Source organism: Orycteropus afer, unplaced genomic scaffold (genome assembly GCF_000298275.1).
Source record: "Orycteropus afer afer isolate SDZICR_OR568_19922 unplaced genomic scaffold, OryAfe1.0 scaffold00482, whole genome shotgun sequence".
In the NCBI taxonomy this organism is placed as follows: domain Eukaryota; kingdom Metazoa; phylum Chordata; class Mammalia; order Tubulidentata; family Orycteropodidae; genus Orycteropus; species Orycteropus afer.
The window spans coordinates 1,308,518-1,323,552 of NW_006922069.1; the positions used below are offsets into that span (position 1 = coordinate 1,308,518).

Below are 15,035 nucleotides of genomic sequence, written 5' to 3' on the forward strand. Positions count from 1 at the left end.
CTGTATATTCGTGGGATGTTATTCGTAAATGTTATCTGGGGGAAGAAGCCCTCTTCCTGGTCTTCGCCCTACTCGTGGGAGGAATCTCCATGAGCAATACACAGGCAGGCAGTCCCAGGCAATCCGTGAGCAAGTGGTGGTTTTTGGCGGCAGCTTGACAAACTCAACCAAGCACCAATCACACAAGCATACAAGCCTTTTTGGAAACCAAAGTATGTTTCCAGAGGGGAAATGGACCTCTCTCCTCAAGTAGTGGTTGTTAGGTCCCATCGAGTCATCTCTGACTCATAGCGATCCTGTACACAGCAGAATGAAACACTGCCTGGTCCTGTGCCAGCCTCATGGTCCTTGCTATACCTAACCCCATCGTTGCAGCCACTGTTTCTATCCATCTTATTAAGGTCCTTCCCCTTGTTCGTTGACCCTCCACTTTTCCAAGCATGATATCCTTCTCCAGGGAATGGTTCCTTCTGACAGCATGACAAATGTTTGGTGAGACAAAGTCTAGCCATTCTTGCTTCCAAGGAGCGTTCTAGCTGCACTTCCTCCAGGACAGATGTGTTAGTTCTTTTAGCAGACCATGGTACTCTTGGCATTCTTCTCCAACACCACAAATCAAAAGCATCAACTCATACTCGGTCTTCCTTATTCATTGTCCAGCTCTCACATGCATATGAGGCAATTGAAAATACCATGGCTTGGGATAGGTGCACCTTAGTCTTCAAGGAGACATTTTTGCTCTTCAGCATTTCAAAGAGGTCTTTTTGCAGCAGATTTAGATTTGCCCAATGCAATATGTCATCTGATGTCTTGACTGCTGCTTCCATTGGTGTTGATTGTAGAACCAAGTAATATGAAATTGTTGACAACTTCAATCTTTTCTTCCTTTACTGTGAAGCTATTTATTGGTCCAGTTGTGAGGATTTTTGTGTTCTTTATGTTGAGGTGTAATCCGTACTGCAGACTATAACCTTTAATCTTCATCAATAAGTGCTTCAAGTCATCTTTACTTTCAGCAAGCAAAGTTGTGTCATCTGCGTATCACAGGTTGCTAATGATTCTTCCTCCAATCCTGATGCCACAATCTTCTTCATATAATCCATCTTCTCGGATTACTTGCTCAGCATACAAATTGAATAAGTATAATGAAAGGATACAACCTTGATGCACTCCTTTCTTGATTTTGAACCATGCAGTATCCTCTTGTTCTGTTTGAATGACAGCCTTCTGGTCTATGTACAGGTTCCTCATAAGCACAATCAGATGTATCTGGAATTCCCATTCTTCTCAATGGTATCCATAATTTGTTATGATCCACACAATTGAATGCTTTTGCACAGTCAATAAAACATAAATAAACATCTTTGTGGTATTCTTTGCTTTCAGCTAAGATCCATCTGACATCAGCAGTGATATCCCTTATTCCACATCCTCTTCTGAGTCCAGCTTGCATTTCTGAAAGCTCTCTGTCAATATATTGCTGCAACCATTTTTGAACCACAAGTGGGGATGGCCATTAAAAGCAAAGGTGTCTCTAGAAGAGTTGGAGACAGGTCTTTCCTATGTCCTCCACAGCACCTGGTGCATGACCTGAGTGAATTTCCTGAAAGGTCGCAGTGGGGAAGATGGTAATTACATCATTTCATTGCTCTGTCTCCTTAGAGCCAAGGACACCAGTGAGTAGTTCTCTCCTTCAACTGCCAACCCTCAGCCAACAGCACAGTCACTGGAAAATTGCATGATAGAGAGGAAAAGATTTGAAGCTGAAAGATTCTGTTAGCTCTCACATATTAACTCAGGGAGGTTGTTTAGACATTTTGTGCCTCAAGTTTCCTCATACTATCCAGCAATAGTACTGTCTAACTCACCAGATTATTGTGAGAATTGATTGAGATCTTGTATAGAAACATAGTTTGCAAAGTGCAAACATCAGAGTAAAGGAAAGGCATAGTAGCCTAGTGGAAAAAATGTGTGTTTTGGCCTTAGAGGGATTTTAAATCTAGACTCCATCAGTAATTAATTGGCTTATCTTTCACCACTTAATGTCCCTGAACCTGTTTCTTTACTTGCCAAAGGCAAATAACAGCACTTTGCCAGCTTAAGTGATGTTGTGAAGGTTAAATGGGATTGAGGCAGTGCTCCGCTCTTGTCCATCTATATATGTTCACCTTTACCAGACACTTTTGCACATTGTATGTTCATATCTCTGTACCCTCTGCTATTTGTACCTCAAGGAGAGGGGTCAGCCAGAAAACAAGAACAGCCTGGCCATGCCTTGGGACAGGGAGAGAGACAGCATCAGTCTGGTGTCACAGCACATTCCTAGGGCAGCAGTTTCTGCTATAGCTTCTCATCCCCATTTCTTTTTGAAACTTTACTGAAGTAAAGCATACATACAAAAAAAGGTGGGGGGGGGAGCACATAGCCTAAATGTAGACATCGTGTCATCATATTTTATGAGCTGAAACATCCATGTAAACAGATCACTCACTCTCACTGCTACCTCTGACAACCCATGTTGTGAATATACCACATTTCATTTTTCTGTATTTTCTACTGTTGAGCATTTGGATAGCTTCTAGTTTGGTGCTATTACAAGTAGTGCTGCTATGAACATTCTGGTACAAGTCTTGTGATGACTATATGTATTTCTTTGGCGTATATACTTACGAGTGCAATTGCTAGATCATGGAGTATACATACGTTCAGTTCAGAAGATACTACCAAAAGTTTCCCAACATGGTTATACCAATTCACCCTCTAACCAGTAGTGTGTAAGAGTTCCAGTTGCTCCACATTCTAACCAGCATTTGGTATTATCTGTCTTTTTAATTGTAGATATTCTGGTGGGTTTTATAGTATTCTGTAACATTTGGAAAATGAAACACTTTCATGTAGTCATTATCAGGAATGCACTTTGTACAAAATCTGGGGATTGTATCAGATATAAAATACCTAGTACAATCCTTGATATATGGAAGGCAGATGACAAATGATAACTGTTATTATTGGCACTAAATGTCTTCTGTACTTTTGGGGGATGAAGGAAGATTGATATGGTAGATACAAAGGTGAATAAGACTCAGTCTCTGCCCACCAAGAACTCAATATTTAATTGAGGAAACCAACTTGAAAGACAGATTGCTAGACAATGTGGTAGCAGTTAAAGGAGGGAAGTAGTGCTTTAGCTGGGTCTCAAAGAGTAAGTAAGAGATCAACAGAAGGAACAAAGGGAACTACTCTAGAGGAAATGGCAGGGACACAAACCCTTGGGATAAGGGTGGCAGAATAGAAGATAAGCTGAGGAAGAGGTAACTTGAGGTTGGAGTTTGGGGCCTGCTGTTCAATGGTTCAGGTGTTATTACCCTTGCGGGGAACTTGTGGGGCCTAGCTGTCAAAAAAAAAAAAACAACCAAACTCACTGCTATCGAGTTGAATCTAACTCATAGCGACCCCTGCTTGGGTTTCTGAGGCAGTATCTCTATGGAAGTAGATTGCCCAGTCTTCCTTCCAAGGAGTGGCTGGTGGGTTTGAACTGCCAGCCTTCTGGTTAGCAGTCAAATGCTTTAGGCACTACACCACCAGAGCTTCTATTATTGGTGTGAAGGCACAGTATTCCATCATCCTATTCTCTGCCACCAACTTTTAGGTTTCTTTTCCTCCACTGGTGAAGTAATCGGCCCTTTCCTCCTCTTTCCTGACATCAATGTCTGTACCAAGTAACTAGGGCTTGAAAACCACCACTGAAGTTTAACAGCTGCAAAATATTACTGGTTACAAGGATCTCACAATTGCTCTGCTGTGGTCCTTTAGCTGTTTATTTTTATACTGAGTGTCCTGGCTTAGCTTTTTTATTCTTGCGTAGGCCCAGGTTATTTTGTGGTGGCAATTGAGTTTAATAAAATGCTCTTCTGCCCAATACCATATGTAGACAGTTAATAAAAGTTCCTAAGGAATTTGATGATGATGATATCAAAGCTGGTCAAGAAGTCATACATTCTGTCATTGATTGAGCACCTCCTCCGTGTCAGGCATTGGATATATAACCAGTAAACAAGGTAAACATGCTCTCTGTCCTCCTTTAATTTATACTGTATTGTGGGGTCAGACCAGTAAGCAGTCAATTCTGTCACAGTATGGTAAAGACTATTATGGGAGAGGTACAAAGTGCTGTGGGAGTGCAGAGAAGCTTCCACCCAGATAGAGGCGGCTTCCTGGAAGGGGACGTCTAAACGGAAACTGATAGCCAAGTGAAGGGGGATAGAGAGAAAAGTATTCCAGGAGGGGCTGAACATGAGGGTGAGTATCCTTCCTAGAGAAACTCAAAGTTATCAACAGACCACAGAGTCTGGAGAGGAGAGATACGAGCAGGGGGAATGAGCCCTTTAGAAGGATCTTCTAAAAGCAGTTTTCAAATTGTGATCCCTGTAGCACTGGCATCACTTGGTAACTTGTTTCAAAAATATAAAAGCCCTACCCCAGACCTACTAAATTAGATAGAAACTTTGGGGATGAGCCAGCAGCAATGTCTTTTTTTATTTTTTTGGAAGTAGAAGAAGTTTAGTCTTTTTTTTTTTTTTTAATATTCCACTTCATGTATTTTATTATTATTATAGCTTTTTTTTGTTCAGCAGTGTATATCTTGACAAACACATTCCAGTGATTCTGACACATGCTAAAGTTTGAGAACCACTGTGTTAAGGGCAGCCTAAGGAACAGTAGCGTCAGCATCACTTGAGAGCGTGAAAGCATGCAGCACTCGAGCCCCATCCCAGACCTGCTACCAGTGCATCAGAATCCACAGCCTCACAGATTCCCCAGGCGATCCGCATGCACATTAACATCTGAGAAGCACTGGTCTGAATGACTTTTAGGATGGTGAACTTTCATCTTCAGCGTAGCAAGGTAGAAGATGGATCAGACAAGGTTAAGGCTAGAAGTAAGGAGACTAGTGTAATAATCAAGGCTTAAAAGATAAGTAACCAGCTTTCTCAGTACAGTAACTTAAATTTTACTTCTGCAATCCTCCAATTCAAACATCCGGGCCTCTCTAGAGCCTGCAGCTGTTTGAAAAGTGAAGAAAAATCTTATTGGAAAGAAGTGTTATGTGGAAAAATTCTATTTCCATTACCCATGCAGATAGTCCTTTAAAATCATGGTCCCTGGGTATGACCATTCAGAGTTCTTTGCCAGGAATAACCCTGTGTACAGCATATTCCCCCAATCTATGCATGAAGTAACGGTAAACTCTACATGTCTGTAACCTGTGACTTAGTGTTGTGTTTTGTGCCTTCTCGCTAGGAACTGAAGAGCTCACATGACTTGTGACATATGGTTGAGCTGTTTCTTATTTAGTTTGGCTGACTATACATTCCAAAAGCCTTTCTTCCTGCTTAAATTCCCAAGCCACTCACAAAAGCAAAACACACACAAGATGTAGGAGCTCAGAATAAAAGGGTTTTGAGTGGGTGTGTTATCTCCCACTTTGCCTACTGAGGTATAAATATTTCTTTTTCTTTTTCCTCACTTTCTTGGTAATATTCTACAAAGACTGAGTGCCAGTCTTTTTATACTTAAGCACTGAAATCTGGGAATGTGATTTCTAGCCATTTACATAAAATATAAGTACAACTCAATAGTTTAGATATGTCACTGTTTTTAGGCTTGTGTTTTCTTGATTATATAAGAGATATTTCACTTCCAGAAACACTACAGATTTGAGAACTGCTATTACAATTAACAACAACAACATTACAATTGAAAAGATATTATTTATATGTTATTAAGAACTATTATATACCTGCTCTGTACAGTACCAGCCAAAAAAAAAAACAAACTCACTGCCATCAAGTCAGTTTGACTCATAGCGACCCCTCCTTGGGTTTCCGAGGCGATATTTCTACAGAATAGATTGCCCAGTCTTCCTTCTGAGGAGTGGCTGGTGGGTTTGAACCTTCTGGTTAGCAGTCAAATGCCTTAGGCACTACACCACCAGTAAACAATAATAATAAAATATGAATCTTGCCTTTAGGACTTAATCTAAAACAGAGATAGCAGAATCATAGTACTTTTAAAGCCACCACTCTCCATTCTGTCATCCAAGGGAGCCACTGTTTTCTACCGAGCCCAGAGTCCATCCAGAATCCTTTGCAACAGAGCAGCACTCCAGGCAACTTTTATAAGTTGTTGTTATGTGCAGTCGAGTCGGCCCTGACTCACAGCGACCCCTCCTTGGGTTTCCGAGATGGTATCACTACAGAACAGAAGTAGATTGCCCAACCTTCCTTCCGAAGAGTGGCTGGTGGATTTGAACCACCAGCCTTCTGGTTAGCAGTCAAGTGCCTTTGGCACTATGCTACCAGAGCTCCCAACTTTCCTTTTTTAAAACAGAAATGTATTCCCAGTACCTTGGATAGTTGCCTTTTTATTTTTTAAGTATTTTATTAGTAGTTCATTTTTTTAAAAAAAGGAGCTCTGATGGTGCAGTGCCTAAGGCATTTGACTGCTAACCAGAAGGCTGGCAGTTCAAACCCACCAGTGACTCCACAGAAGGAAGATGGGGCATTCTACTTCTGTAAAAATTTACAGCCTTGGAAACCCAATGATGGTCGCTATGCATCGGAATCAACTTGATGGCAGTGGGTTTGGTTACTTATTTAATTTTAAAGAAAGAAATAAATCATTTTACATATGATTATTGCAGATTTAGCACTTCCTGAGAAAGCAGATTGTGGTAACATTGTTTTTCAAACAGAGAAGTTGGAACTTCTAAATAGAAAATAAACCTTCGGTTCAAGTACATGATCATAAAAGCTCATGCCCATTGCTTGCCACTATAAACTTATTAGTGTTTTCTTGGTTACTTCCAGTATGATTGTACTTGTACTTTGTTGTTTGCATAAACTGCTTTTGAGACTCTAAAGCTAAAGCAACCAGCTGGTTGTGAATGTTGACCACATTTTCTAGTGTCCTGGCACCAGGGCTCCTTTCAGTGCTGCCAGGTTCATCTGCTTTTGTAGACATCAAAGGTCCTGACTGATTCAGAATGCTCATTACGGATGATTTCATGTCCACTTATATCTTTGGTCCTCTTTTCATCCCACACATTTTCCATGGCTGCTGCATTAGTGGCCAGAGTTCCAGCTAAGTCTGTATTCTCAGACTCTTAAACTCTAGACCCTTAGTTTTAACTATCCATGGATATTACCACCAGAGTGGTAAGATTTAACATACATCCAGTGTTTCCTTGGGGCCGGGGATATATAAGAGCTTTGCAAGTATAACTGAATTTAACCTTTCAAACAACCTTAAGAAGTCATCATCCTCATCGTGAATGTGGGAAACAAGGCTTGGACAGTCACACCATTAGTAAATAGTAGAACTGAGCATGGTGCACAGGCTTCTATAGTTTAACAGTATCTCCAGACACCTCTGGCTTATACAAAATTAAAGCCATCCTAGCCCCTTGCCCCAAAGCTTCAGTTTTAACCTAAACCACAACGAATACCATTTTGCTCTCATATCCTCCTTCAAGGTCAGGAAGTTACAATTCTGTCTCCTAAATAGTTCTCAAATCTTTCCCTTCCATTCTATTCAAACCATTGTAGACTTCATGCAGGGTGTTACCATTTTTTACCTAGAATGCAATCCTTACTCCCCACCTTGTTGTTAGTTGTTTTCTTTCTTGGACTGAAAGAGAAAAACTTCTGTGTCCCTTTAATTTGTTTACTACTGCACCTATCTTAGGTTCAAAGAAAGATGTGGAAGAGGGAACTTTATTTAGTTATAGAAGCAAGTTGAAAATTTTTCTCCTATGATGTTTTCATTTGCATCTTTGTTAAAATGTCTTTTGTTTGCTTGCTTCCTAGGAATGTTTACCCTTGCGGAAGTTGCTTCACTTAATGACATTCAGCCAACTTACCGAATCCTGAAACCATGGTGGGATGTGTTTATGGATTATCTGGCTGTCGTTATGTTGATGGTAGCCATCTTTGCAGGAACCATGCAACTTACCAAAGATCAGGTGGTCTGCTTGCCAGTGTTGCCATCTCCTGTAAATTCAAAGGCACACGCGCCACCAGGAAATGTTGACGTCACCACCGACATCCCGAAGACAGAAGCAGCCACTGACCAAGATGGGCGGGCGACAAATGACATTTCCTTTGGCACATCTGCTGTGACACCTGACATACCTCTCAGAGCCACATATCCTCGCACAGATCCCACCGTTCCCAATCAGGAGGCAAAGAAAGAGAAGAAAGACCCAACAGGCCGAAAAACAAACTTGGATTTCCAGCAATACGTATTTATTAATCAGATGTGCTACCATCTGGCCCTTCCATGGTATTCTAAGTACTTTCCATACCTTGCTCTTATACATACTATTATTCTCATGGTCAGTAGCAACTTTTGGTTCAAATATCCCAAAACATGCTCAAAAGTAGAACATTTTGTTTCAATACTAGGAAAGTGCTTTGAATCTCCTTGGACTACTAAAGCGTTGTCTGAGACGGCGTGTGAAGACTCAGAGGAAAACAAACAGAGAATAACAGGTGCCCAGACTCTACCAAAGCATGTGTCTACCAGCAGTGATGAAGGAAGCCCCAGTGCCAGTACCCCAATGATCCAGAAAAGCGGCTTCAAATTTTCAGCCGAGAAGCCAGTAATTGAAGTCCCTAGCATGACCATCCTGGATAAAAAAGACGGGGAACAGGCCAAAGCCCTGTTTGAGAAAGTAAGGAAGTTCCGTGCCCATGTGGAAGACAGTGACTTGATCTATAAACTCTACGTGGTCCAAACAGTTATCAAAACAGCCAAGTTCATTTTTATCCTCTGCTACACTGCAAACTTTGTCAATGCAATCAGCTTTGAACACGTCTGCAAGCCAAAAGTTGAGCATCTGACTGGGTATGAAGTATTTGAGTGCACCCATAATATGGCTTACATGTTGAAAAAGCTTCTCATCAGTTACATATCCATTATTTGTGTGTATGGTTTTATCTGCCTCTACACTCTCTTCTGGTTATTCAGGATACCTTTGAAGGAATATTCTTTTGAAAAAGTCAGAGAAGAGAGCAGTTTCAGTGACATTCCAGATGTCAAAAATGATTTTGCATTCCTTCTACACATGGTAGACCAATATGACCAGCTATACTCCAAGCGTTTTGGTGTGTTCTTGTCAGAAGTCAGTGAAAATAAACTTAGGGAAATTAGTTTGAACCATGAGTGGACATTTGAGAAGCTTAGGCAGCACGTATCCCGCAATGCCCAGGACAAGCAGGAGTTACATCTGTTTATGCTGTCGGGCGTGCCTGATGCTGTCTTTGACCTCACAGACCTGGATGTGCTAAAACTTGAACTGATTCCAGAAGCTAAAATTCCTGCTAAGATATCTCAAATGACTAATCTCCAAGAGCTTCACCTCTGCCACTGCCCTGCAAAAGTTGAACAGACTGCTTTTAGTTTTCTCCGCGATCACTTGAGATGCCTTCATGTGAAGTTCACTGATGTGGCTGAAATTCCTGCCTGGGTGTATTTGCTCAAAAACCTTCGAGAGTTGTACTTGATAGGCAATTTGAACTCTGAAAACAATAAGATGATAGGACTCGAATCTCTCCGAGAGTTGAGGCATCTTAAGATTCTCCACGTGAAGAGCAATTTGACCAAAGTCCCCTCCAACATCACAGATGTGGCGCCACATCTTACAAAGTTAGTCATTCATAATGACGGCACTAAACTCTTGGTACTGAACAGCCTTAAGAAAATGATGAATGTCGCTGAGCTAGAACTCCAGAACTGTGAACTAGAGAGAATCCCACATGCTATCTTCAGCCTCTCTAATTTACAGGAGCTGGATTTAAAATCAAATAGCATACGCACAATTGAGGAAATCATCAGTTTCCAGCATTTAAAAAGACTGACTTGTTTAAAATTATGGCATAATAAAATTGTTACCATTCCTCCCTCCATTACCCATGTCAAAAACTTGGAGTCACTTTATTTCTCTAACAACAAGCTCGAATCTTTACCAGTGGCAGTGTTTAGTTTACAGAAACTCCGATGCTTAGATGTAAGCTACAACAACATTTCAATGATTCCAATAGAAATAGGATTGCTTCAGAACCTGCAGCATTTGCATATCACTGGGAACAAAGTGGACGTTCTGCCAAAACAGTTGTTTAAGTGCGTGAAGTTGAGGACTTTGAATCTGGGACAAAATTGCATCACCTCCCTCCCAGAGAAAATTGGTCAGCTCTCGCAGCTCACTCAGCTGGAGCTGAAGGGCAATTGCCTGGACCGCCTGCCAGCCCAGCTGGGCCAGTGTCGACTGCTCAAGAAAAGCGGGCTTGTTGTGGAAGATCACCTTTTTGACACCCTGCCACTTGAAGTCAAAGAAGCATTGAATCAAGACATAAATGTTCCCTTTGCAAATGGGATTTAAACTGAGATAATACATGCACACCCATATGCAGGAACAACTTCTAGATTGCAAATGCTCACGTACAAGTTATTACAAGATAATGCATTTTAGGAGTAGATACATCTTAAAAAAAATAAAACAGAGAGGATGCATAGAAGGCTGATAGAAGACATAACTTTAATGTTCCATGTTTGTAGTGTTTTAAGTCATTCATTTCCAAATCTTTTTGTTTGTTTGGTTGGTTTCTTTTGGGGAAAGGAAAGGAAGAATTATAATCACTAATCTTGGTTTCTTTTTAAATTGTTTGTAACTTGGATGCTGCCGCTACTGAATGTTTACAAATTGCTTGCCTGCTACAGTAAATGATTAAATTGACATTTTCTTACTATATCATCTGTTTTGGGGGTGTCATGATTTACTTGGATTAATTGGTGCAATATTTCCTTTAACTCAGACCAGAAAAGACACACACGGTTGGAACTTGTAAATTTAAATTTGCTGAAATAGGGATTTCCTTCCTTTTTGATTTAAAGCACCTCGAATAAACACATCTTAGAATATTGGCCTCGTAGTGTTGCTGCTGCTACTGCTGCTGACCATAGCTTTCATACCCTTGAAATGGAATCCCCAGGTGGGGCAAAAACAGTTATAGCACTTGTGTGTGAACTCAAAGGTTGGAGGTTCAAATCTATCCAGAGGTGATCTACTTACAAACAATCAGCCATTGGAAACCCTATGGAGTACAGTTCTACTCTGACACACATGGGTTGCTGTGCATCACAGTCACCTCGGTGGCCACTGGTAGTGATGGATATTCTGGAAGACTTAGAATACAGTAAAAGTGTATGGATTGTTCGAGGTTTTCATTTGTTTGTTGAGGATAGATAGTAGCAAGGAAAGACCAAAGAAAATAGCACTTTAATAATAACTGTTTTCTGTAATCTGGAGTCCTGGTTATATGGTACATTTTTCTATCAATAATATAGGGTTGACAATAAATAGGAAATGTTTTTATAAATAAAAGTATCTTTAATTATAACCAAAATAAAATTTTTAATGACTTAATGGTTAACAACCTTCCAGTATCTCCATTTGGAAGATCCCACAAAAGTCAAAGCAGGTGTCATCATTTCTTGCCCTTTTCACTCTTGCTGTGGTGGGAAGAAATAGGACCCACAGGTCATTGAGGTAGAAAACTCTTCACTGTCCCTGTTCATTTCAGTGGCAGGCTGTATTTCCAGTATTTGGCTGCATCTAGGTAGGTCATGTCCACGGAAATGCTAACAGGATACTCCTTTCTTTTTTTAAAATCAAAGTTAAAAAGTGTCTCAATCTATCTCAGAAATTAAAAAATTCTGTGCCACCTGGTTAGATATTAGTTGGCAGATATTTCATAGACCTGCAGGAATATTTAGGAGCTCTGGTAGCATAATGCCTAAGGCACTTGACTACTAACCAGAAGGCTGGCGGTTCAAACCCACCAGCTACTCCTCGGAAGGAAGGCTGAAGAATCTACTTCCGTAGTGATACCACCTCGGAAACCAAGGAGGGGTCACTATGAGTCAAGGCCAACTCGAGGGCCCATAACAACAACAAGAAGCAGGAATATTTGGCATTCTGGGTGACTAAGTAGTAACCTCTCTATACAAGACTGGATTCAGAGAAGGTGGGAAAATGGACTCATATCCTTGCATTCCTCACAAAACACTAAACCACAACCTATCCAAAGTGGAGATGAGTCTTTGCCTGTGGTAGATCTTGTAATACTCAGAAATACCATCGACAGAAAAAGCATCAACCACTGTGGCTGAATTAAGAACTGACCCCAGCTCTAGCATCCTGGCCTTCCTCCCTCCTCCTAAAAGGGCCAGCTTATAAAAGCCCAAGTATGGAAAGTTAGAGGACAATCATGAAATTTTGGTATGAGCAAGTGCTCTCTCCTAGAAACATTTTCCATTCCTCTCGACATCCATTCATTTGTTCATTAACATTGATTATGCACCCAGTTCATGCCCAACCAGTGCTAGGAAATGGGGAGTCAATGCTGGAATAAGTCAGTCCTATCTACATAGGGGTTTTTCCAAAAACCAAACTCACCACTGTGAAGTCAATTCCAGCTCATAGCGACCCCTCCTTGGATTTCTGAGGCAGTATCACTACAGAAGTAGATTGCCCCATTTTCCTTCCGAGGAGTGGCTGGTGGGTTTGCACTGCCAGCCTTTTGGTTAGCAGTCAGATGTCTTAGGTACTATGCCACCAGAACTTTTATGGGGCTTTACAGTGGGGCAGATAAACATTAATTATAAGTACCATTGTGATAAGATGTACAAGGTTCTGCATGAGTGAACAATGCTGATGATGGGGGCAAACTTGGTCAAAGAGGCTCGGGGAAGTTTTGCTCTTACAAACTCTGCCTGTAAACCCTTCCTCCCAGGCATTTCCCTCCTATCCAGCTACATAGGGCCCTGTTCTCCCTGCATAATAAAGCCACCACCTGAAATTGGAGCAACTTTTTTAGAGGGCCTCCACATGTCTTATTTGTGAGGTAAACAGGCCAGATCTTAGGATCCTTGTCTTTCTTAAAACAAGTGCATATTGTTTGTGAAGGGCAGAAGTGACAGGACTCCCACTGATTACCTTGGTGTTTGGAGCCAGGCTGCTCTGTAGGAGCTGGAATCTGCAGCACACCCCAAACTTAACCCCTGGCCGTCCTGCCCAAGCAGTGCTGCTCATAGGCACCCATTTCCTGTGTGGTGTTTGGTATTCAGTCACTTAGAACTGAGTGGTGTTCGAGACCTTCAAATAGTATTAGTGGGTACCTTTCTTACCCATATTTCTGTTGACTTCATCAGCCCTTAATGATTTCCTTGAACTGTGAAGAGTTTATGGTCAATTGATTTAAATGCCAATTTCCATGCTACTGTTTGCAAGTAGCAGTTTAACATATTAAGAACAGTTTCCTAAGAAATGCTGATTCATTTAGCAGACTGTAAATATACTGGGTTTTGGAGTTTCAAGAAAACAGCGGTCTAGAGAGTTGTGACGCCCCAAGGTACTTGTTGGCCCATGTGTCCTCCTGAATTTATGTTGGCATTGAATGCACCAGACATGAGAGAAAACAAACTAGCTAGTTTGAGTCTAGAGTTTTGGCTTACTAGAATCTTCATGACTTTTTCCAAAGGCCCTTGAGCACCCCGTCTGAGGAAAATTATGTTAATTTTAAACTATCTTTTACTGTTCCATGTCTGGGTAATGCCACAGAGTCTGAGTAAACCTGGTTTACTTTTGACTGTTTGACTTTGTTTTCAGGGGTTCAAAAGGATGAGCTAAAATCGTTATAGGGACCTCATTCTTTGTCATGTTTGTTGTTGTTATGTGCCGTCGAGTTGGACCCGATTCCTAGCCACCCCTCCTTGGGTTTCCAAGGCAGTATCACTACGGAAGTAGATTGCCTAGCCTGCCTTCCAAGGAGTGGCTGGTGGGTTTGAACCGCCAGCCTTCTGGTTAGCAGTCAAGTGCCTTAGGCACTACACTACCAGAGGTCCCTTCTTTGTCATGAAGATTTAGTAATTTAATAATAAGAGTCCAGGTCCCTGAGTGGCCCCGAATGGTTCGCTCTTGGCTACTAACTTAAAGGTTGACAGTTCAGACCCACTCAGCAGCACTGCAGAGGAAAGGCCTGATGATATGCTTCCATAAGGATTGCAGCCAAGAAAACCCTATGGAACAGTTCTCTGTGACACATAGAGTTGCCATGAGTCAGAATCAAATTGATGGCAACGGGTTTCTGTTTTTATGTGGAAAGAGTTCACTCCCCATAACTCCTGCACTAGCGTGACTGTGTGACATATTTCATATATAAAAAGGGAAGTCATATTTTATTAAGATTATCTCTAGTACTTCCCCTGACTAGTTCCCGTGCTCTCTGCTTCAACTAGTAACCAAACAATCCAAGTTGCTGATGGCAGCAAGCTCCAAAGTGCCCTTGAGACTGCCGCCCAACAGTTGTTTCCATTCACCTTGCTGAATAAAAGCCAGAGTGCTGGCCTGGCTAAGATTTCTGGCAGCACTTGCGTCAGTAATTCATTCCAATAAAATGGTCCCTTTATCAACTGAATCCCCAAACAAAGACTGTATTAACAAAAAGCCCCTTTCATGAAAAGAAGAAGAAGAAAAAAAAAAAAGAACAAACCCCTGGAAAACAGTTTTTAAATGTCTTCCAACTTGTAACTGCGACACGAAGTGGCCCCATCTGTTCCTGGCCAGCTGTGGCTCTCCTGGGAGAAGTGCACCCTAAGGTGGTATCTGTAAGAGGGAGCGCTGAGGCCTGGGGGCAAAAGAGCAGCAGGACACAAAATGTCTCTCAAGTCTGAACTAGCCTGGAACTAGAGTCATGTGACTGAAATGGGGGGAATAAACCCTCAAGCTCACAAACCTTAAAATTGGAAGGAGAGTAGCTAACTGCCTTTATCCCTCTGCTTCTGCAAATACAGTTTACAAACTGCTCCAGATAAGCGTCACCTAGTAGGAGCTCTGGTAGCATAGTGGCTAAGGCACTTGACTGCTAACCAGAAGGCTGGCGGTTCAAACCCACCAGCCACTCCTCGGAAGGAAG

The 15,035-nt window shown here is 41.5% G+C and overlaps 1 protein-coding gene across 1 annotated transcript; it reads left to right on the forward strand.

Moving 5' to 3' along the window:
• The first annotated feature begins 7,870 nt into the window (after positions 1 to 7,870).
• LRRC8D (leucine rich repeat containing 8 VRAC subunit D) lies at positions 7,871 to 10,441 on the forward strand. Its single transcript, XM_007954933.2, has one exon. The coding sequence runs from the start codon at positions 7,871 to 7,873 to the stop codon at positions 10,439 to 10,441; it is 2,571 nt and encodes an 856-aa protein (XP_007953124.1).
• Positions 10,442 to 15,035: the final 4,594 nt, after the last annotated feature.